This window comes from Montipora foliosa, chromosome 12 (genome assembly GCF_036669935.1).
Source record: "Montipora foliosa isolate CH-2021 chromosome 12, ASM3666993v2, whole genome shotgun sequence".
Classification (NCBI taxonomy): domain Eukaryota; kingdom Metazoa; phylum Cnidaria; class Anthozoa; order Scleractinia; family Acroporidae; genus Montipora; species Montipora foliosa.
In genome coordinates this window covers 41945589-41971026 of record NC_090880.1, presented here as the reverse complement: position 1 = coordinate 41971026, position 25438 = coordinate 41945589, and the positions used below count along the sequence as shown (strand labels likewise).

At 39.9% G+C, this 25438-nt stretch overlaps 2 protein-coding genes across 3 annotated transcripts in view; one reads left to right on the top strand and one right to left on the bottom strand.

Annotated features, from left to right (window-relative positions):
• LOC137980187 (uncharacterized) overlaps window positions 1-3013 on the top strand; it is a 20595-nt gene extending 17582 nt beyond the window's left edge. For both annotated transcript variants that reach the window (XM_068827581.1, XM_068827580.1), the window contains exon 6: window positions 905-3013. In XM_068827581.1, the coding sequence (XP_068683682.1) occupies window positions 905-1334 (430 nt within the window). In that variant the 3' untranslated portion in view covers window positions 1335-3013. The remainder of the gene's footprint in view (window positions 1-904) is intronic.
• Window positions 3014-6403: 3390 nt separating this feature from the next.
• On the bottom strand, window positions 6404-22914 carry LOC137981183 (uncharacterized). Its single transcript, XM_068828519.1, has 6 exons — window positions 22820-22914; window positions 13131-14130; window positions 11558-12164; window positions 11170-11369; window positions 9689-10033; window positions 6404-8538 (listed from the first exon to the last, which is right to left on the bottom strand). The coding sequence occupies exons 1-6, from the start codon at window positions 22824-22826 to the stop codon at window positions 8109-8111; spliced, it is 2589 nt and encodes an 862-aa protein (XP_068684620.1). The 5' UTR covers window positions 22827-22914; the 3' UTR covers window positions 6404-8108.
• Between the last annotated feature and the right edge of the window lie 2524 nt (window positions 22915-25438).

Below are 25438 nucleotides of genomic sequence, written 5' to 3'. Positions count from 1 at the left end.
CAATTTGCTCTAAAATGATGTTAACATGGCAACGATATAAGGCCTGAAAATTTCAGGACTCCAACAGGGTTTGAATCGTTGTACAGGCATCGCGAGGTCACGGGTTCAAACCCCGTTGCAAAGTTCTGCAGGCTTGCTGAATTTGCGATCATAACTGCAAAGATCATAGCTTCACTTGATTTCACACCGCAGTTCAATATATGATTCATTTTATATATCATTTCATCAGTAACAACATTGTCAAAAGGGGCGGCAATTGCATGTGCTTAGACTTTAAGGGGTCGACCACTTCGTGCTGGATATCAAAATTGGGTGTTCATCTAATTGCTTGCATTTCTGGATATAAGTTTTCAATCGAAACCTGTAGACTAATTAAATATAGCCGAACCCTCCCTTGCGACCATCCATGGTAAGCCGTAACCTCTCACAGGCTTCCAGATTTCCAAAATACAAAATTGCTTCGAGTCAGTCAGATCAGTATTGAAAGCGACTTCCTGGCCTCCATAGGCGATCGCTTACGCGGGGGGTTCGCCTAAAGATTTCTTGTTGAAAAAGAAAACAAAACAGTTATTCTTCTTTCACATCAGGCCAAACTTTAGCACCAAGATACGAAGGACACAACGCACATTTCCGAAATCGGTCTTGGTGTTTATCTTGAAACAATTCATATCGGAACTAATCAGACCATTCCAAAAGATGTTATTCGAGCCGTACTTGCACAAACGAGTCGCAAACTCGCAAAAAGTATTCTCTCGCCGGTTTTCGCCTATCAGAAAGACTCCTTGCTCAAAGACATTCTAGTCCCAATTCGTCCCCAAGTCTAAAACAATAGAAACTGGAGTTATTTGCGGTAAAGAAGGTGACAACTGTACAATCAATCATGATCACGTTTGTTTTCTTTAAGGTTCAGAGTTCAGTATAAAGAAGGTCGATTTGGCAGAAGCGGCGACGGTGAAATTATGTTGATCACACCCAGATACCCAACTAACAGTGCTTCTTGCCCGCCAAATTCCATCCCATCGGTCCCTTTGTATCGGTTTGATGACGATGCCGATGGACTGGAGCCTGGAATGTGCCTGGAAGCAAGCGACGTCGATAATCTAACTTGGTGCTGCTGTTCGTGCTGCCACGGTCATCAGCACTGCGGACTGTCTGGCTTCTGCTGTGGTACGTTCCCGCAACACTCCACCGTGAATCAGTTCTTCAGTTCCCGAATGTTTGCAGCTTATCACCGAGAGGGATACCGAGCATGCGTAGAAGCCGAAAAGGATGACTTTATGAAGAATTATGGGATTACAGACCAGCACTGCGAAGATGCCAGCCAAATCGTGTGAAAAGCTATAGACGGATAGATTGCAACCTAATGGTTTATTTTCAAGTTATATTTACTCTCGTCCTCAAAGCAAGACCAATGTTCTCATCCGGCTGTCAAAATCTAGCTTTGATAAAGAGGTTCTGTGTGATCTCGAAATGTTTCGTGAGTTAAAAATGAAGAAATACGCAATTAAAGAAAGTAACTTTTTGGACTGTAGAATGGGGGTATTCTGTCATATTCTGCGGCTTCTATAGCTCTGGTGTTGGAATACTGCTCAACAATAACTTCACTAGAGTCCAAGTATTGAAATTGTTCTCCGATCCAGAGGGAACCGAATGACTGAGATTTATCATAAATGATAGATATAATATCTCTTGAAGGCTAGAGAGTAGTTAAATTTCGGTAATAAACGTTTGAATTGTCGTATGATCTAGAAAGGATACCAAATGATTTTTGTTCAGCGGATGGGTTGAATCTAGAGTTACATTCTTCTCTATGTGTATATATTATAACGTTCACGCTGAGATTAACCAAAATTTCAAGAACTTACCAAGAACATGCCCAAAGTGAGAGTCAGTTAAGAACGTCTTAATTTTGCTTATTAGTTTTGTTGTTGTTGTTGTTGTGTTTTTTTTAGCGGTACTATGATCAAAAAATCAATTTTTTTTTTTCTTTGGATCTCACAACTATGTTAACTAAACACGAAGTGACCCAAGTTAAAAGCCTAATTTCAAAAAGACACTTGTTTATTTTAACTGCAGTTATCCTATTAAATGGTACGCCACTAGACCGCCATAACAAACTTGAAAATATTTAGAGGGCTGGATCGAGGAGAAAATGACGTTTGTATGTTAATGAATTAATATGCAGCACGGGAGTTTAAGCTATTGAGTAAATGACGTCACTTTTCCCTAGATCCAACCCTAGTTCCAGTCAGTCAGTTTTGAACCTGAGTAATGGCGGACCGTGAAATCCAAAACTTACACTTAAAGTAAACAGCCTTTGGATGAAAATCAAAGCTCAAAATTTTGCGAGGCAGGTGTTAAGAAAATACACTTTCAAAATCTGAAGAAAAATAGAATGTGATTTTTTTAATCATAGTACCACTTTGAGAGTAGTGTAAGTAAAATTAATTAATAAAAAAAATGTTTGAAAAACGAGTAGCAGTGTTTTATCGGGTTTAAAAACAGGAGGCGTCGCCGAATGTTTTTTTGAACCCGATAAATCACTTGCTGCGAGTTTTTTGAACGGCTTCATAAACATTCCACAAAAAGCGTGTCTCTTTTATCGATATTTTGATAGGCTGTTACGCTCATGAATTATTAATAAGTTTTTAAAAGAAATATAAAACTATAGTTAACCAGGACAATTTAAGTCGAATACTGAGGGACGTTGTTTTAACATCAGCAATGTAGTTTTCTTATTGCATAAAACACTGAAGAACAACTTAGTTTGTTGTCGAACTTAGTATACCACAAAACTTTAAACATCCAGGAAAGGAATATGAACGTTCAGGTTCAGTCCCAAATATAGACTTTCTTATGAAAAGGAGTGTGTTCACAGTATTTTAAAACCAGTTCATGACTTTTTGAGCGAAGTGTTTTGTTACGGTGGAATTTTTTTCATTTCATCCTATTTTGTAAATGAGTAAGTAAAGTAAGTGATTCATGATTAAAAAAATAGGGGTACCGATGATGTAAACAAGTAAAATTGATGTGGTTTTGCCATTCTTTTTCCGGCATGGAATTTTTTCCCCGGCGTTATTTTAACTAATGCTTGAAAAATATTAATGATTTAAGTCAAGTAGACTAGTGCACGACTGATAAAACAACGCGAATATCAGTCGTGCAGTAGTCTACTCGACTTTTATAAATATTTTTTAATCAATTTTGACTGATCACGATGTTCTGTGATCCAACGCTGTGCAAGACTTATCATCCACGGTTTTTGCAAAGGTTTTAAAACCTCAACTTCACTGATGCTCGAAGTAATGCGTGATATATTACAGTCGCGTTACCTGCGCAGTAACGTTGCGCACAAACAATTAGCGCGAACGTCCTTAAGGCTGGTTTACACTGCGACATAAGCCTAAGCATAACGAAGTTTACACTTTTTAATTAAGCATAAGAAAAGTGATACGCAAGCGCAATTAGCCACCGCCCCACCCCCACCCCCGACGAAGAAGGATTCTCTTCCTACTCCTACTCCTTCTGCTTCGTAGAAGAAGACGACAGCGTTAAGGGAGAGAATGAGAAATCAACATATTTCCGAAAGAGGCAAGAACGCATGCCGCAGAAATTCTGCTGTCCCTGGCAAGCACACAAGCCGCAGAAATTCTGGCACGCATGCCGCAGAAATTCTGGGTCCCATGTCAAGCACACATGTCGCAGAAATTGAGTAGCCACTGTCAAGCACGCATGCCGCAGAAATTCTGCGGTCCCTGGCAAGTACACATGCCTAGAAAATTCTGCGGCCCCTGGCAAGTACACAAGCCGCAGAAATTCTGGCACGCATGCCGCAGAAATTCTGGGTCCCATGTCAAGCACACATGTCGCAGAAATTGTGTAGCCACTGTCAAGCACGCATGCCGCAGAAATTATGCGGTCCCTGGGAAGCACACATGCCAAGGATAGCCGCAGAATTTCTGTGGCACCAGTTGAGGATGGCTGCAGAATTTTTGCTACACCAATCACTTTTAAGGTTTTGCAAGGAATATATATATATATATATGAATAATAAGACAAGTGGCTCTTGGTAGTCCATGTTAATCATTATTTTACTGCACTGTTATCCACAAACTAGGGTTCTTGCTCTTTTTCTCTGAATTCACCAGCTGTCCTCAAAAATTGCTGAATTCCTTCAAATTTGTAATCTATTCAGTCAAAATATACATAAAAACAGTAAAAAACCAACTTTGGACCACAAAATAGCTTGGAAGACGTTATTAAAAATAGTTTTCAATCGTACGGCCAAATTTCGAATCAGTCGGCTAACAAACCCAACCTTGTAAAGGGCCAATTTGTGATTTGGAAATAGGAAATATACCATCATAGACCTCTTTCACAATGGCGGCCAAATATAATATTCTCTGTTTTTATGCTAATAAGCCATTCTTGCCTCGCTACGAAGAGCAAATTTCAATACAATATTTGTTTCAGAATGAGGGCAGTAGGTCTAATTAACCTAAATACAAAAAATGTAAAGTCGTCACCATTTTATGTAATTGGTCAATGCCACGGTGTAGTTTTACCAATTGCTCGCCCCTACCCACTATGCAACTTAACGTTAACCCAGAAACGTCTAGAAACTTCACATTGATCAAAGCTTCGTGACAAGAAATGTCTGTCGCGCGAACATACATAATTACTTTGTTCGAGGAGAACAAAGTATGGGATTCGGCTCTGACTCTCCTTTTTTTGGAGGGAGGGGGGAGGGGGGTCATGATTTGGCTGCGCATGCGTAAGATTACTTTGCCTCGTAGACACATTTCTTAGCTAAAGCAGCGCAAGAAGGATTCCGAACTCGGTATCTCGTGATTCAGAGGCAATCGCGATGATTACTCAGCCACTACGTGACAGACTAGCGAGAAAATACGTATTAATTAACCCATTGATCCCTGGAGTGAGACTTAATAGATTTTACTCTGCCTAACGCCAGACGATTTTACTCGTCAATGGGAGGAGTCCTAGGGCGTTTGAGGTGTAAATGGGTTAAAAGAATTGTGTGCGTTACCGGGAACGCGTTTTTGTGTTTTCGTTGCACACAATATAATATGTGGTTATCGTATGACTCTGTAACACATCTTACCGGGCTAATTACATAATAGACCTTTTTTACCGATACGGCGGTCTGTTTTATCTTGGTTCTTTTTTTTTTTTTTTTGTCGAGGAAAAAGGCTGTTGTTTTACTAAGTGACTAATTCTTTCAGAAACACCCTGGATATATGGACGCTCGACAAAGCCATTCATAGTGGGTTTGGGCAGTTTGGTAGCCAATAAAAACTTAATGACTGCTCCCTCGGGAAACAGTTCATTTTGTTTCCCGAGAATCTCAATGTTTCCCTCGGCTACGCCTCGGGGGAAACAAAATGAACTGTTTTCCCGAGGGACCAGTCATTAAGTGATTTGTTATATAGCATAAAAAGAAAACGTGCAACGGCAACAGCAACAGCGGTCTTCGGTCTACATTCGCGGGTAAATGTGCACTGTTACCCTCTGATGTCATAGATTTTGCACTGTTGCCCGCTCAGAGACTTTTGGTGGGAAACGTTTTTATTGTTAGATGTCATGTGGCCTCAAAGTAACCAATAAGAGAGCGCGCTGCTGGGGGAAAAATGGAGGAAGGATAGTTATGTCCTCGGAGTACCGCTTTTACTCCTTGAGTTTCCCCTCGTTTTCCTTCACTCGTGGAGGGGATGTTTCTTTCTCGACCAAAAGTAGGATACTGAGAAAAAACAGATCACCCATCTTCTGGTGTGGAAAACTAAATTGACTGCAAACAGTGAAATTTCGTATACTAAGGCCACACAGAGAGACCATTAAAAAATCGGGTCTCAGAGCATAAAAAGACTGTGTCGATGTTTGATCCCAACTCTAAAGATGAGAACAATGTCCACGAATGTCACAATCAGATGAATTTTGATAACGTTAAAGTAGTGGAACATGAACCAAATTTCCACCAACGGCTCCTTCTTGAAGCTTAAATGATCGTTAAAGACACGAACGCTGGCAATGACCACATAGTCATACCGGAATCAGTTTGCAAATGTTTGACACGTGTTTAAATTTTAAAGACTCACGGCTCGAGCCATTCTCTATAGTAAGGCCCAAGTAAGCTACTCGCACAACGTTTCATTTTTCAACTTTAAATTACGCGGCGTACTAACATCAAGCGCTCTTATAACTGATTAAGGTTCAAGAGTTAGCCGAAACGTCTTAAGCAACAACAAAATATCGAGTCAGTGGCAAACACTACCTTAAATTAATTATGTCATCTCTACTGACTACAACTACTCCATATCATTATTTTTATTTTATTTCATTTTATTTTATTTTACGAATTCGCCCAAAAGGCAGGTAATATTACAATAGAACACAAAAACCGCTAGTAGGTTCTTCATAACAAACAAACTACATAAATAGTGTAAATACGAAAAAATCATGATAATTATTGAGTAAAATATTGTAGCATAACTATAAGACTAAAATACAACTGAGAAGGAAATCCGGTGGCTAAAAATCCTTCGAGCAAAGTGTAGGCTACCCGTAGCCTCTCGTTTAAGTAAAAAACTACAGACTAAGATAAACTTTGAAAAACTGTGAGGCTCGGTCCATGAACAGTTTTCAAAACCCTAATTGCAATCCATTTTAATCTTCTTCAATTTTCCACACCCCTTCCTCCTTTGCATTTGCCGTTTCATTCAAACCTTCCTTGTAAGGGTCATGCTGGTGCTGTTACTTTCTAAAAGTCGAGAATTTCCTATCTCGTCTTATAACTCGAGATGTCGACTTGTAAACTTAACCCCAAGTCAAGATCTCAGTTCTAAATCGAGATCTCGCATTGTAAGTACTGGTCGAGATCTCGCATTATAAGAGATTATAAGAGAGTATAAGAGATCTCGCATTATAAGACCAGTGGCAACAGTTCCGTTGATACATGTGAATGATTCAGGGATCCTCAGAGCCTCATACAAAAGATTAATCTCACCACTTCCAAATATAAACTCCGCTTTCAACTCTACCTCACTCATATCTCCAAGTGTTGCCTCTACACGGTCGTAATTATGCTCGTTTTTCCAAATTATGCTAATTAAAAATATATATGCTTTTCTAAAAACCGTTTCAAATAAGTGCAAAAATGCATTTTCTTAAATCAGAAACCGTTTATTCTAGTTAGCTATACATATCCTTCCTCTGAGAGGGCTGTATACAAAGGTATTCGATCGAATTGGATGGCATGCATAGCCGACCCCCTTTTGGAGCCTCCCCTGTGAGAGGTATTGGGACCGACATAGTTTGCCATGGGACCTTCGATTCCCGGGCACCCTAGTCCCAGGCCCCATTTCCGGGCTCAGTACACTGCAAAGTGACCTCTAATTGGGATTTGGGAATCAATGTGCCTGTCAAACTCAAAAAGGATTCGATAATTATCAAAATTTGCGAATTATGCAAGCAGTGCTGTTTTTTAAACGGGAAAATTATGCTAGCTTTCTCAAATCACGCCAAACACCATGCTAGCACAATCTATTCGAGCTCACTCATCAAGGGGAATCTCTTTCCCCTATACTTGGCCAAGGAGTCAACGCTTTCCAAGCCAGAGTAGATTTACTTATAGAACGCCCCCCTTGGGAGATTCAGCACGTTCACTGTTGTAAAAACCAATCAAATAAAAGCTATCTTAGCGTCAATGTAAATATGATACTTTTCGCGAAAAAACCTGTTCCTAAAAATAAAGATACTCGGGAAAGGGTTGACTGGAGGAATTAGTGGAGATAGAGGCCCCCTTGATGAACGTCTGGGGTTATAAAATATTTTGACTCTCACTTAACAAAAACGCACAATTCCGAGGTTGTTGCCCGCGCCGGTTGTTTTGCAACGATTGTTGAAGGGAATATCTAAATACATAAAGCACTTAATGTATTGTCCCTCGGGAAACTAGTTAGTTTTGTTTTCCCTCGAGATACGGATTAACATATGATAGCCAGATGAGAACACTGGCCTCGCTTTAAGGACGAGGGTACTAAATATAACTTGAAAATAACCCATTATGGTTCAATTTGTTTATCTATAGTTTCTCACACAATGTTGATGGTATCTTCGCTTTGCTGCTCTCTAATGCCATAATTCTTCATGAAGTCATCCTTTTCGGCTTCGACGCATGCTCGGTATCCCTCTCGGTGATAAGCTGCAAACATTCGGGAAGTGAAGAACTGATTCATGGTGGAGTGTTGCGGGAACGTACCACAGCAGAAGTCAGACAGTCCCCAGCACTGATGGCCATGGCAGCACGAACAGCAGCACCAAGTTAAATTATCGACGTCTTTTGCTTCCAGGCACATTCCAGGCGCCAGTCCATCGGCCTCGTCATTAAACGGATACAAAGGAACCGAGGGAATATGATTTGGTGGGCAAGAAACACTGTGAGATGGGTATCTGGGTGTGATCAACATAATTTCGCCGTCGCTGCTGCCGCCAAATTGACCTTCTTTGTACTGAACTTTGAACCTTAAAAAAAACCCGTGATTTATTGTAATAACGGTAACCGTATATCAATTAATGAACTCTATCAAGTCCTTTCAAGGGAACACACGAGCCCAACAAATTGATCTGCTCTCAGTTTAGTGGCTTCATAGCTCAATTGCTAGAGCACTGCACCAGCATCGCAGAGGGTCTTTGGTGCTACTTCCGTAACCACTAAAACGACATCAACGAAACAACAACAACTGTTAAATTTTCCAACTGGTACAACAACAAGTGCAGCCGAAACGTTAAACCAGGGGCTACCAGGATCAAATTCAACGAGTGCTCAGAACGAGTCTTAAAGCCCTGCCTCCCAACTGACCAGCCAAGATCTTAAGAGACCAGCCAATTTTGTTTATTTCTACTAAAACCGGTTTGCCTATTTCTATAAAACGGAATTGCCGAAGACTTGGGTGGTTGGAACCAGTTTAAACACTCGTAAGAGCCCTTCTCAGGAGCCTATCACCGGGAGCCTCCATCTCCCATATAAACCCTTGGAGACAACCTTTGCCCGTATATTTTTATTTTTAGACGTTCGAATTCCCGCGAATGCATTACGCAGTCAAGTCAGAACAAAGTTATTGTATTATGTCACAAGCAGTCACGCACCAGTAATCGCGTTCGTATCACAAAATATTCTAAAAATAAAAAGATACGGGCAAAGGTTGACTCAAGGATATAGTCTGGATGGAGGCTCCAGGTGATGGGCTCCTGACCTTCTCTAGTTATTAGAAGGGTTGTCACTACAACACTGTATAACGTAACAGAAATGTTATGGTACCATATGAAACACCAATTATTGCTTAATAAAATGCGTTGATTATTGTGACACGTTATAAGTCATCATGGCAACATAAATTTGAGATATAACGAAGTAAAGACGAATTATATATGGGTGTTATTGGAGAGCTTTCATGTTGTAATGGTAACATATTACGTCTCAATAATAGGTGAATTTTGTTGAGCAATAATTGATGTTTCGTATGGTATTATAACATTGCTATTACATGATACAGTGTTGTAGTGATAACCCTTCTAATAAGAAGGTCTCTTAAAACCGTGAGTGAAACTGGTTCCAGCCACTTTAAAACAAATTATTCAAAATTCAGATAATAATTAAAATACATGTACAAACTTGAAAAAGCGTGGCAGTTTTCCTTCCTTTGGCTCTTGAAACGCGTCGAACAGGAACGAAATAACATCCCCACCGTCCTTACTCAGAAAAGAGCAGTCCAAGTTGGTTCTAGCGAGCATCAACGCGTTCAAAAGGGAGTCACCATAATGCTTATCGCCTTCTTTGTGGCCTCCGTCGACTATAACGATCTTCTTCAAGCGCTTCTTTAGCAAAGGCAATAACGCGAGATTTTCCACATGACCACCGTCACTAAGAAGCAGTATTGGCGGCGGCATTGGCCCAGTGTTGTTCCTAGAAAAGGTTTCCCTCACAAACTGCACAAATGAGATATGAACGATGAACCACCTGAGACAAAAGGAAAGCAAAATTCGAGCAATTTCAGAAATTTTGCAACACCAAATTTAAGGTTTTGACGACAACGTGACCGTACAGTAAGAATCTCTATTTATTCTCTATTTTTTGTTTGTAACCGCTTGTACCAATATATTTTTAGGACACCTCGTCCCATTTTGCTACTCGAACGAGATGGAATAATCGCGAAAAACAAACGACAGAGCAAGGTCATATTCTGAGGTGACGTTTTCGTCGACTTCACTATTGTTGATCTCAAATTCCTTATTGTGACTGGACTATAACATGCCTTAAGTTGAGGACTGTAAACACGTTGATGTGCGGAATGTAAGATGCTTTACCCTATGGAATAAATTCAAATTTACAGAGGATCTTGCCCAGAAAACGAGACCATGGAACAGTGAACCAGGCATTGGCCCAACTGGGAATTTCTTTTTTCCCAGATAGCGATTGTTGACATTGCATATTGTAAAAAGAATTATCGCAGACAAGGAAAAATTACTGAATACTGATTACGTGAAAGGAAGGGCGTTTTTTCTTAATCACGAGAGTACTTCTGATAATCAAAAGGACATGATTACTTGATCCTGATTGGTTAATAGTTGCTTATCCAGAGCTTCTTCCAGATTCTGACTCTGATTGAACTGCATTTTGTCCACATAAAAAATACATTTTGAGCGTAATTCTGTTGTCAGCAACGATTTATTAAATTAAACTTTAACTGAATGAAAGTGTGTTAAGCTGATTGTCATTTGTCGTGGCATTGAGCGAACGTCTCAATAATTTTACCCTTAGCTTATGTGATAAACATGAAATCGCAATGTGCCCTTGTGCAATTAAGGATTAATTTCACGTGTAATTTCAAAGTAAACCTTTAAGAATACGAGTCAAATTAATTCTTAATTGCTCTCAGGCCCGTGCCATTATTACGTTTACTAATCGTAAGAAACATGAGAACGTTCAGTCTCAACTCCAAAATAAGACCTTCGTCAGCACAAAAAGAGAGTCTATTAACAGAGTTGCAAGTCCGTTACCAATCGTTTTGCTACAAATATAAAGAGCATAAAATGAGAAATGACTGTACTCCACAGGGACAGGCAAGGTGTACTAATCAGTTCGTTCGCTTTTACCTTGCTAATTTTTCGCGCCAGCCTGGGTTCCTACTTCCTGTACGGATGAATGCGATCAACGCGAGGACAAAGTGTATAACAATGAAGCAAATAACGGCAACTTTGGATGTGAAGTCAGAGTCTGCTACACCAAAGTGTACTATCGGCGGCACACAGATCAGAGGAAGAGCACGAAAAATATCAATGACAAACGGCAGAACCTAAGAAAGTTACAGGAGAAATTAGGCAAAGTTATGACATAAGAAGTAGTAGTAGTAGTAGTGGTGGTGGTGGTGGTGGTGGTGGTGGTGGTGGTGGTGGTGGTAGTAGTAGTAGTAGTAGTAGTAGTAGTAGTAGTAGTAGTAGTAGTGGGATGGTCATCGTCTAAATTGATTACGAAGAACCATACCTGCCAAATGAAAGTTTCTTTTCTCACAGATTGAATGTTGCTTATCATCCTAGTGCCCATATTTAGACCAATGAGTGTGTGGAAACGACTGAGGCTCATTTCGGGAGAATTGTCGTATTTTCCCATGTAAGAAGACAGTGCGGCCGCCGATGTAGCCATAGCATTCGATAATTTGATATCCTCTGGTTCTATCTTTCCTCTGAAGTGATCCTGCCCAGGTTTGCTGTCTACACGCTCGATCGATGTGGGTGAAACTGTCAACAGGTCATAGTTTTTTTCAGAGCTTTCATTTCTTTTCCATCGGTTGACTGTGATGTTTGATATGTACTCTGGTTTTGTGCCCTTAAGATCTTCAACGATTAGTGCTCTTTTTGGCACCACGCCTTCATTTGCAAGTACAACGTGGTCAGGGCTTCTATGTCGAGATTTACAAAGAGCAGATATCCAAAGTGGGCAGACATCACTCCAACCGATTCCTGAACATCCGTTGTTTCCAAGGCCACTCGGATGGTAAAACGCCTTCTGAAGCCTCCACTTGGAAAAAAACACGCATATTCCAATGGTATGGTATTGTCCAGTTTGATATTCTGTTCCCCTCCCCCGACTACTTCAGATTTTATTAAAAAGATATCCAGGTGGGAATAATGTGACATTTCCTGAAAAAGCAACATTTTTCTTTTGACTCGTTCTTCATTCTTCATGTTTCGGTCGTACTGTTAATGTTACACATTGACTTGTTACATGATCTATAAAGATCTTTAGTACAACTTCTTGAAGTCCCTTATTTTCGCTGGCATCTCTGGGTCATGTTCATATAAGTTTCGGTCGCGAAAAAATAAAATGATCGAAGGTGAGTAGGGGATATGGTTGGCAGGGATCTGTGAATTTCAAAACCGAAGGCGCGAGTGCAGTGCACCATTGGTAAGAAATTATGGTAACCCATCTGTGTGAGAATAATTGGTTTTGGTCACCGTACGACTTTCTACCCTGCACCCAGCCATGTATGCCAATGTGTTCAGTATCAGGTGACCATATCGCGGGCTCAAGTTTAGAATGAATACTTATCTATTTGTCTTCAGCTAAATTACAGCGTACATCTTCGATATTGGACATCTCTTTTATGGTCAATTGACACCTGACAAAGCACAAAGCAAAGTATCCACTGACCATTACATGACCATATCGCGGGCTCAAGTTTAGAGCTCAGCGAAGTTGACTGCTGACCAGGTAGTGGGTTATCATTTCTTGTTGTACCGTATCCGTCAATTCCGTTAAAACCTTGTTATCTTTAGGGAGGTATCAAATCACACGCCATAAACTATTCAAATTGTAACGTCTTTGTTAATCGTAGTCATTGCTTGTAAAACCCTAAGGCTGTGCCTTTCGAAATATTGGCTTTTTTCAATATATTCCTTCACCGTTATACCAGCCTTGCTCTTTTTAACTGTTGATTTGATCGCAGGCTAAAGAAAGGTTAAATTATTGTAAGAACAAATAATCCGGGAGCTCCGCTTTTAGGCTTGGCTAAATCTATATATTATCATTTATAACCACCTCATCCTAGTCGTCTTACCTGTTGTAAACATGGGTGAGTCTCGAACATAACGCATATAAAAAAGGAACAACCCACAAGACAAAGCCAGAAGCGAAAAGTAAACGGGTAAAGAGTTTATCAGAATACACAACACCAAATGCAGGGGCTTCATATACCCTCCAGTAGATCACATACGAAAAAAAATAAACCATCAATACATGAGTTGTTACATTACGGAGCAGAGGCAGGAAAAACCACACAAAAATGCCAACAGCCACAGCGAGATACTGCGACCAAAGCGGAATGTCACGAACAACATCGTGCAAAGCGAATGGTACGAATGTAAGAACCAAGAAAGCGCCAAATGTAGCGCAACTAAAACTAAGGAGAGTAGAGTACTGCCGTAGGAACTTTTTGTTGGACAATACGAAAAATATGGCGGTGAGGAGAAACAAAACAGAGAAGAGAATTATACGTCCAGAACTCGGGCTTGCTTTACATCTCTGCCGTAGCTCTTTAATGGTTGCATTTTTATTAGCCTGCGGAATATGGCTTTCAGAATATTTTGCAGCAACAATAGCATCGCACTCTCTTTCGTCTCGCAGGTAATTTCCAAACATCAGGTCGATCATGAAGGCTATTGGGCATGCGTACGAACCCCTCGAGGTGATTGGCCCAATGAAATTGACCAATAGAATGAGGCCCAATATGGTCACTGTATCTAGGATTCCATCCAGTGGACTGTGCCAGTTGCAAAAGTACCCAGCTCTTTCTTTCATGCGCTTGAAAAACTTGTCATGCCATTTCTCTTGGTCTTCAGTTTCATTTTCGATGGAACTGCTCCTCCTTTCTTCTCTGTATTTCCAATCTAGGAACGCAGTGCCTGTGTAACCGCCTCCTGACACACAACTCAAGTAGTCCACTTCCACATTTCGTTCTAACAATCTGCGCAAGACTCCAGAACTGAATGCCGCTGACCGGATGCCACCACCGGAAAAAGCCAAACCAGTTTGTGTTGGGTTCACATCAGCCATATTTGCTTAAAAAGAAAAAAATAATAAAATAAAAGAGACTTTTGAAAATCTTCGGATATTATTTTAATCATACATTTATGTCATAAGCTGAATTGTAGGCATGTTTTGCCCCGTTCTCATTTGTGATCTATTGGAGGACCGAAGAACAGATGATGTCCTATATTTTGTTTCTTTATTATATAAAGCAAAGATAATTCATTTTACCGAGAAGGCGTACAAATTGAGATAAAAACATATGTGATATTCCAATTTAATATGAATATTGCAATTATCCAACCGTAGGCCGAGTGTGACCTCATTCGAAATATCGATTATTCATTGGTTTATCAGTTTATTCGGAGTTCACATATGAAACTTGGCGCCTTCTTGTGGCTTCCTTCACTCACGGTTGTGTCCGTCATGGTTTTCGTCGAATGTTTGGTCGCAAACTTTTGTTAAAGGCGTCAATGGACGGCAAATAATGCAGATGCAGGAAGTACAGATACCTTCAAATGAAAGCCTACTGCGTATTTCAGCTGTGTAGTTGCTAGGCTTTTGCAGCTTCCAGATTATCGTCACGCATCACACTCCCTTTGCCATGGCCAGTTGCGAAGGCAATCATTGTTCCATATGTCTTGAAGTGGAATTTTCCAAACAACCCAGTTGGATATCTTAAGTTCTCTTGTTATATCGCCTGTTCAGTAACCTGGGTCATATAAATGCAGACGTTTTTCTCTTATATGAATAGGAAGCCCTTTTCCAGGTGAGAAAGGTGAGCACATTTCTGGGGCCATCACAGCTACATTACGTCAACCGCAACTCACGTGAAAAATAAACCATTCAACAATCGATACCTCAAATAAAGTCACACTCGGGCTACGGATGGATGGATATAATATTCAAATTAAACTTGAAAGTTTGAAACTAATAATGCAGCCGTTTAGTTAATCATAACTATTCTCACACAATAAGCGTAATGCCCTGAGTATTTTGACTATAATTGCCAAAGTTATTTGAAACCATGACAATTTATGTATCCCTCTTTTTAACGTGTGGCATGCGAGCGTTGTTGTCAGGAGCTTACGCAAAATAGGAATTTAAGCGAGCAAGAAAAACTTTAAACTAATGCGAGGCTTGTTGTGACCTTCCTATACGATCGAACAAAAGGACTTTTCACAGGGCTACTTATATATTCACATACGACGACATGAAGGTAGCCTGCGAACGCGGTGAAACCACCGGCCCGGAAATACGTGTGCATTCGAGGGCTAACATGAATGCCGTTCCACACAAAGTGCATTAGGACGTTGCAATGCTGGAGAAATAACCCATATAACGGGGACGTTTGCGTTTAGACTATCAGTAACAAATACAATTGTATGTGTCTACCTTATTCTTTGTGTACTATATACGCCTTAGGCAAAATTAGAGTCGTTTGTATGCATGACCGGAATTTTATAAGGTGAAATATAATTTGAGCAACTTTCATTCCGTCGTAACTGTATCGACTTAAAAACACAAAATGAAATAGCACTAGCCAGTGAATGACACAGTTAATAATTAATTTCGTGGGATGCCTGTGGCAGGCAGCTACGGTAACAATTCGAAGCTGTTCCTTTTTACTGGGTTGCCAGTATGGCAAAACCCAGTCGGAATCTGTCTTTAATTTCGTCGTTTTTTTATTTTTTTCCGTGTCGGTAAAAGTCTTGCCTGTCACTCTCCTGGTAAGTGGTGTCTTTGTGCATAGAGCCTTCTGCGCGTATTTTCTTAGGATCGAGAGGGTAGTGGAACTGCGTAGATTTCTCTGGTGGACACAGTAGAATCATTAACTTAGCCTGCAATGGCGTCGAAAGTCATGTAAAACGCGAATGGCGTTTTAGTGGATCCTTAAACAAAATATACCCTTATGGAGCTCAATGATGGAAAGTCAGTTGGATACACTAGGCAGGCGGTGAAATACCACCACCTGGAATCTCAAAAGCGACGAGTAATGGACTTCGACAACAATCTATCGCCCGTCGAGCCGAAATGAAAGTGAGCTGTATTTTTACCTGAAGTACATGGTAATTTGACACGATTGAGGTTCTTGTTTTCATGCACGCAATGAAATAGGAAGAGGTTTTCGCCTCTAAGAGCAAATATGTTGTTTGTTTCAATAATTTTTTTGCTGGAAAAGGGTTGTGTGGTATTTTCGGGCCTTTGTGAATTATAATATGTTGTGTATTGAATTTTCGAGCTTAAGGTTGAAATGTGATATGGGAGAAGTTTTTTAGTATTGCTCTGTAAGCAGGAAGGGTTCACAGGCCTGTTGGAAGCGTGCTTGAGTTTCAACAAAATGAGCCCCAAAATCAGTGAAAAATTGTGACGCAGATGAATAATAAAGTAGCTGCTATTTCCAAAATGATGGAATTACCTGGTGATAAATAACCTCGTCTTGGAGAGTAAAATTTTGACTTTGCAGAAACAATGGTGGGCGATTGTGATCTTTGTTTTGCATTCGCTCATTTATTGTCAAACTTTATAACACTTAACAGAAAACGAAACTTACGAAAACCCGGTATCTTGCCATCATTTGACACAGATGCTTCACTGTTTGGCAAGTAAACATGCCGCGGTAACTTAATCACGGCGCCCGCTGAATTCCGGCGACGTCACTTTCGATTTTGCGATTTATTTGTGCAGCCAAAACGTACAATAACAAAATTGAACGTAGCAAAAATCTGCCAAAATGTTTATCGCTGATCGTAACTGTTTATATTCTATATTCACGGTTCAAAATTAATGTTGTTTTCGGTCCGATGTTTCTATTTTATGAGGGGTATATTGTTTTGGTCTCCCATCCAAACGCTAACCCCGCCGAACAGGGCTTGACTTCAGTGAACTTCGGTATTACAAAGCTCTCAGATGCTCAGAGGGCACGATTAAACTTGTTGTGAAAAGAAATTTATCAAACTGTCAGCCCAGAAGCCAATGTTTCTCGCTTCCCATATATTTTCTTCAATCTTTCTGGGTTCAGTGCTTTGCTAGTAACCACATGTCTTCTGAGACTATTTACCCAAGACTTCTACCATGGCACTACAATGATAGACAATACCAAAACAATATCGTGCACTGTTAGAGCTACATATTATGCAAGGACAGATCTGTTTCGTCGTACGAACGTGTGAGGACCTGTGAGCCAAAGGGCCTCTTCTGGTATGACTTCTTAATGACCCCTCCCCCAACTTGAAAAAAATTGTCTGGAACAGTTCACGTACCACAGGCAACCCAGTGTACCCTCACGGAGGGTCTAGTTCATTGTAGTCACAAATGTGCATATCCCCCGGATATTGAATTAACCTCCGGAAAGCGAGGATCCGGGGAAATAATCACAACTTCGTATGGTAATTTATTTATCCAACTTGTTCGTAGTCACAAATTTGCCCCACGGATATTAAATTACGCCCCCGCTCGGGGAGTCCAATTTTATTCCTTTCAGCATTTCCAAACTCCCGTACGGCGATTGCAAATCATTTTCTTCTCCCAACTCTCTTTATCATTCTGAGCGCTCTATGCTTACAATACAAGACGCCTGGAGGCGTTTACGTGGGATAGGTCGAGGTAAGCTTATTAATTAATTAATTAAAACTCATTTTCACTGCGTCCCGATTCCAGCAATTTTTTTTCCAAACTATTCACGTAAAATACTATTTCTCGTTAAGCGTTGCATCTTTTATGTCCAAATAACCGCTCAAAATAAAGATTTATAAGCCATCTATCCGTAGATATTTTTCCATAATCTAACATTCTCTATCAAAATTTGCACAACAAACAAAACACAAAAATAGCAACCCATGCAACAAATTTAGTCGCATTTATCTCTTCGTCGAATTTTCACACAGGAATTTTTAGCTATTGTGAAAAATCTTTCTCTATTCGTTGGCAATCTTCCTTTCAAATTTCAGCGAAATCGACCGGTCCGCGAATATTGTTTTTTTAATGACATGTCAAAAGGCCAAGTGGATTTATTACATAATCGGGCAAGTTTGGGCGATCATGGTTCATTTATTTCACACTATTTACATAACATTAACATAGAAAGAAAAGTATAGTCACAACACATGGTTACAAGATAAAATAATTACAGTACAGGTTATAAAATGTGTGTGGTGGTCAAAGTAGCGAAGGCTTTCTAGTTGACCACCACAAGTTCAAGTTGCGCGTGTGACGCGTTATAAATATTTGTTCACAAAATGTTTCCGAATAGTCAAGTATAACAAAAGAAGACAAGAACATCATTCTAAAAGCTTATTCTAGACAAAAAAATAGGTTCTGGAGGTAGATTTGAGAGTGGAAATCAGGTTTACGGCCGACGGTCCACGAGACCGCATGGAACATTTAATTAATAAAACACAACAGAAAGACGCTAACCTCATTTTGACATGAAAATCCTTTACTATTGCCATAAAAAAACTGTCCAGATATCTTCGCTAGGCTCTAAAGAAGCTCTCTATGTATCTTTTTTTCCGTGATTCCAACTAAATTTTCTTGGATTTCATCAATCGAAAACGTGAAAAGAACACTAGGAAAAAGTCTTTAACAACCAAATACAAAAAGAAATCAACTATGAAAAAAATGATTATTTGTCTTCGTTACTGGGAGTTTGCGATCCCAGGGTTTTCTATGGTAGTAGCCAAAACGCGGGGCCGAGTCCGGGGCCGGGGCCGGGGCCTTGGTCGGGTTCGGTTTTTCACTCACCCGAATCAAAATGCGAGTGCTTAACGAGGGTTTGGCGTCGTTTCATCTAAAATTGGAAGACCTTAGACAGCAATGACCAGAACTAGGTTGTTGACCAGCGGTTTTCGTTGAAAAAATGGTTTGCCGGGAGTGCTTAGTCTCGCGGGCTCAGAAAATCTGGTTGTAGTCACTGTTATTTAAGCTTTTTCTCCAAAATTGAACGCACCGTGAAAACATATGGCTGTTACTCTTCTGCCATTGCTGATCATATGACCCAAACAGGCCACATGGGATCACTTTGACATTTTAGCCACTGGACAGTCTGATATACATTGTAAAATTAGGGAAACCTTGTTGATTCGCGAGTTAAAACCAGTGCTTAATGAAAATGTTGGCAGTGAGAAACTTCTTCTCTAATAGCCATTTATATTTTTTCAAGCAGGTTTAACTAGGTCTGTTTATTTTCATTGTCATTACTTTCCTTATTTGGTATTAGTCTTCATGTTTAAATTCAATTGTACTTTAGGTAACCGTTACTTCTGAAGATGTATGTTGGAGCATACGAAACATCAAGTTCATAAAAAAGTTTAATAACATGCATTATCTCGTTATGCATGTTTATTACCGCAGTTTGTTTGTTATTTTTATCTCTTCTTTGTTTAGAGTCTAGTGGGAAAATACGTCGTCTACATATCGTTTTCAAACGAACGGTTTTAGTGCGCTTTGGCTTAAAAAGTCTGATTCAACCTTAGCCATGAAGATATTGGCAAAGGCGACCGCCATTTTTGTACTCATGTCTGTTCCATGGGTTTGTAGGTAGTTTTGACCACGTGACCTTTTTCCTCACCTTTTGTAACGTCTGCTTTTTGCAGTTTGACCTGAAGTGTTTTCAAGCTAATTAGGAATGTTAGGAAGAAAAGTATTCTTGTTGATGATCGTATACATCAGCATAAAGAACATATGAAAAGATTCGATTACTGCTAATAATGGACAATCACGAATCATTTCGGTTTCAAAACTGTGATTGCTAATGCTACTATTAAGGTCAACTGGATCACGAGGGTTGGTGGAAAAGACTAACAAGGCGTACCCTAAGTCAACTGTAGTTGTAATTGTCGACGAGGTTTGGACATCATGTTGTAACGTCATGACCGGGACCCGGATTGGCCGATAAAAACGTTCGGGATTTCGGGATTAAGGCAAAATCTTGGTCGGGATGGCGGGATTGAAGAATCCTGTTGGGGACCCTCTGTACAGGCAAGGGCATGATGGTATCACTCCACTTTAAGTTTCAGAATCTTTCAGGGTTTCTTATCATGGGAATTGTAATCTTATCCCAGTGTGGTTACCAAATTCAAGCTATGTGGAACATGAATGAATAGGTCAACTTGACATCATCATCAAATGACTAATGTACCGTACAAAAACCTAACATTTGAAATAAAGTCTTGTTAAATAAATGTAACAAATATCAGTTCCATTAACTGTGTTCATAAAACCCCAACGAAGTCTAAGCTTCATTAATTTATAATTAAGTGTAATTTGGTATTTTAACTAAGCACAAGTATGTTATACCCGATTGCAGGGCAATATTTCTTAAATAAAAGAACCATTGACCTAGAATAGATCTGTTCCTGTTGTTATGAACATTCGAAAAAAGGGCAAAATACCACCATCTGCAGTTTAAAATGGAATGCTGTTTCCAGTGAAACCAGATTTTTTCGATTTGAATAAGTGTAGGCTTTTGTCACCGAGGTTGGCCTTGCAGAAGGTTCTTCAAGTCCCAAGAGGAAACCAGGGGAAGATAAAATGATATGTTGTAAATGTTCCAGCAGACGACAAGCTAAATGTAGAAAAGCCGGCGTGTGAGATCTAAGCAACGAAGATGAACGTATAACTTGATAAAAAACGATCTTCGACAACGTATTGCACCCATATCAATACAAAATGGCCGCGTTCTGAAGCAAATGTAACTTAGCCGAGCGTAGACTGGAAACTATCCTCGACCTCGTTCCCAGGTCCCTAAGCTCCCAGTAAACCACATGACAAGCGCTCTTTTCACCTTGATAAATCCCACCCGCCCGGAATAAATAACTTGAGGCGCTTTCCATTAAACACAAAATACCGGTAATTTCAGTTGGTACATCAAATGGAACGGACCATTTCGGTTTGGTCCGACCGGAATATTCGGGACCAGCTTTGAAAGTGTTCCACTTTGACCGGTAGGACCAAAATGGAGCGTTACATCTGACAGAATTCTTGTTTCAAGACCCACTCTTCTGTCTCGTGCTCATAGCAAGCTCCATAGTTGGCTCAAAACTCGTGCTAGCGTGCGGTGACTTTGGGCGGGTTTGATCAACCGGAAACGGTACCGTTCCATTCGGCAAACGGAATTTCCGAAATTTCAAACGGGAAAGGTTTGTCGAATGGTAAGCGCCCTTGGATCATGACATTGAGTGGTTAAACGTCGTGTAAGCCCCAAAAAAGTGAAATCAAGTTAAAAACTTGGTCGGTCGACGGTCAACAAGGCGGTCTTTTCTTTAGCTCCAGCATTTTTGTCGACGCTGTGAGCTATACCTGACCACATCTATGTAATAGGATACCTTTATAAATTAATTAAAGATGTAGATGATGTAGATCATAGTCACGGGGACTTCGCCGTGGTCGTCCATCCAAATTACTAGCCCCATCCGAACGGGCTTAATTTTAGTAGACACTTAGCCTAACATCAAAATTCATGGTATGTGATAGGTGAAGTCAATGACATTAGACAACAAAAAATAAATCCATTCCTCCCAGTACAGGAATCAAAAACGCAAAAAGAACATCACAAAAAATGCCCTAAACAACCAAATACAAAAAATAAATCAAATACATACTCTATTTTGTTTTATTAACAAACCAAAGCAAACGATTAAGGCGGCCGTTCTCAAATCAGTATTCAAAAGAACTCTCACCTTTTTATCCTGAGATTCCTCAAAGTCGGAGCTTTTGGAAAAGTAAATTCTGATAATATTGCTGTGCTGTTTGTATCCCGTACCCCTAAATATCCTGTATCCCGTTAATTCCTTCGGTTTGTAGCACTTCAATACCAGTTCCAGTTTAAATATCCCGTATTCCGTTAAATCCCCCCACCCCCCCAAATATCCCATATCCCTATAATGTTTTACCGAAATATCCCGTATCCTGATAACCCCTAATAGGGCCTCGTTGTTTCCATTGGCAAATTTAGTAGCATTAATAACTAGTAATAGTTTTCAACACATCTGCCCCCGCCTAAGACAATATGGATGGCATTTGAGGTGTTTTCCAATTAATTTGTGCTGCACATTGTGATGTCTTCATATTATGCTACATGTAATTAGGTAGGTGAATGCAGGTGAAAGATGCAAGGGAAGAATGGGAAACAACAAACAACATTTATTTTCAATTTCCATCAACGCTTATTTGATACGCTATCATGATCAATTGAAAAGCAATTTAAATAATTATGGAAAATGCCTTAAATATATGATAGTAAAACAGGAGCAGGAACATTAGTTAGAAGGCAAAATTTCGTGGTCAGTCCAATCATTTTTGATGATGAACTGAGTGTGGCTGGTGCATCCAGTTATACGCAAGTTTGATTCAATTCTTTCCCAACGACTAACTTAGTTTACCTTTAAAGTTTCCTTTCGAAACGTTCAACATAAAGGCTCCAACTTCCTTCCTCCCCTGTTGAGTTCTATCTTATTCTCGTGCAAATTGCAAGATTCTAATTTTTAGGTTTATTTTTTGTGCAACGACGTCTTGAAAATTATCTACCGATGGTATCTAACAGATAGATCCGAGTATATCTTTTTTGAAGCCATAAAATTAACAAATTAAAATGTTAGAAATAAGTGCAGAACGAGCTGAAATTGATCAGCTTCCGCTTGTTTTCCTAAGGTTTTTCCGTTGCTGTGAATTTAGCCAGGAAAAGATCGGGGGACGACAGAGAAAAATGGCAAAACACCTTACCTGTCATTGATGATTTGTTACGGCTGTGAATAATCTCCTCAGCTTTCAGTTACGATCCCGCTTAAATGGAACACGATTACATCAAAGACAAGGACAGTGATCTGACCGTGGAAAGAACGTTTTGGTCATGAAAAAAACTAACAAGTGGTTGAAATAGTCTCATTCGGGTGAAAGCCGGATATGACGTACGGGAAGGAACATCATTCCATCACTGGCGCAAGGTAGAAGCACTGTGAGCAAACAGGAACGTATCCCATTGTCGATTTATTACCTTTTGTTCAAAAGATTTAATAGATGGAAGTACCTCTTGAGTTCCACAAGTAATTGGAAATATTGCTCATAAGCTTACCTCGATAAGCAGCGAGCCGAAATGCCTTGTTGACAGTCCTAATGAGGACTTTACGATCTACGACCGGGAGGTCGACAAAAACGTAACCTCAAAATATCACTTGGCACTATCGTAAGTGTTTCGCGATTATTTCATCTCGCTTATGCCTTACAATCCTAAAAATGAGTTTGTACGAGCGGTTTCGCAGTAAAAGCACAGAACTGACGAGAAATTCACAATTGCATGCTTGTGTTGACGCAAAACCTCAAATTTAGTGATGTGCAGAATACCGCAAAAAATATATGCAGCTAAATGCGTGCTGCATGTGCTGCGGCACGATTATTTTTCCTCTTTTAACATTGTTGTTTTGTGGCCTTCTTGTTGACGATCGCGTTGTAGATATTAATTAAAGTCGGTAATATGTCTGTTAGAACTTCTGTTGATTCATATTTTTTCCACGGGTGCAAAAGAGACCACTAAACTAATATGGCACGGAAAGGTACTCTCCATTCGTCCCTTGTAGCAACAGTTCTCCCTCCCCTTTCAGCGCTTGCTACGCAGGCTACCATTATGAAGTTTAAAGAGCATAGTTGAGCTGATCTGTTGCTTCTGTTAAGACTGATATTCCTCATTTCAAAAATTTCGGATACACAAAACAGCAATCATGACTTGAACAACCTTCGTAAATAGATTTGCAATACGGAATAAACTGTATTTGAAAAGTGTTAGATGGGTTTGTTCAAATCCGTATAGATATGGAACCTTGGCTAAATTTTACTAATAAATATATGCAAGGTGAACTTGACATTTTTGCCCAACTCTTTCAAGTTCCTGTTAGTACATGTAGTATGAAAAGTAACCGGTTCCACGGCCGGCTGATAAAGTGGATTTTGCCGGGATCTGCAGAATGAGCAAATGAGGAAAAGTGTTAGAAGGGAAGGTATGACACAAATAGACTATATTTTCCACTCTTTCACGGATTATCATAGTTGTTCCGCAAAGGCTACCTATAAGTCACCTATTGTGACAACCAGATATCTATTGGCTGTCGAAACAAAGTTTCTTTTGTTCTATGGTTGGCAAAATTTAAATCTCAAAATAATAATGTTCATAAACAGCGAATATCGCTGTTACATGCATAATAACACGCAAACAGGTCAAACTTCATGTAAATGAAGCGGCCCTTTTGAAATGGATCTTATCGTTCCTATTTATAACATAAGGATTTTGTGTGTTTCGTTTTTTTTTTTTTTACTTCTTTATGTATTTATTTTTTGCTATTAAATGCAATTTAGAAGGGGTGAGGAGAGTGAAATGTCAACGGCTATGTTGTTTGTTTTTCACTGCGGCAGATAATTCAAATAAAGGATAGGCAATTTACATGAGTAATAACCTTTGGACCGTTGACTCTTTCACTCAATCACTGAGGTGGAACCATTATGTCCGACCAATAACCAGGTGATTTGGTGACATAATTCGGAGGACTGGGGAGAAAAATTTTAAAGCCGTATCCCACAACCGCGCGCGGCCTTATTTTTGAATTCAACATGGCAGAGGCGAAGTTAGAGATCGTCGGGTTTACTTGAACGTTCATTCAGTAACAGGCAATGTGGTAGACACGCAATTATCTGTTGAGTTTTGGCGTTGGAAATACTGCAGGCAGTTTGGAAACAACACCTAAGGCTGCGCGCGGTTGTGGGGTACGCCGTTAAAATTTTTTTTCCCAGTCCTCCAAATTACGTCACCAGATCACCTGTCTCGTGTGAGTCGGACTTCAGTCGGCAAGGATCAAAGCATCCACGTGATGGGTCGGGACAAGAGCTTAATCCCTTGTGTGGACCTTCCAGGGATTTTGAGGAATATGGGAACATGGCTAATTTGAACTGGGAAACAGGGGGACAAAGACAAAATATCTTTGGGAACAAGGAAACATAAACTCTGAGAACAAGTTTGGAGGTATTTTGGGAACAAGGGAACAAGGACTCTCTTTAGAATGCCTCCCTGGTGGACGTTTTGATAAAGAACAACTGAAAGAAGAAATCAAATGAATGCATACCGACATCATCTTTCAAATTGATTGAGACATATGCACAAGTTTATGGCACTTGAAATTATACGTCTGATAATTATTTGCCTTTATGATATGCATAGCAAAAATTATGCACCATTCTTGAGTGCGTCAAGTGAGTATTGCTCAGTTAAGTGAGATTTCCAATGTCCATTGTTCAGTCCCCTCAATCTTGCAACAAGGGATGCCATGTACCATTACTTTGTAACGTTACCAAGGGCCG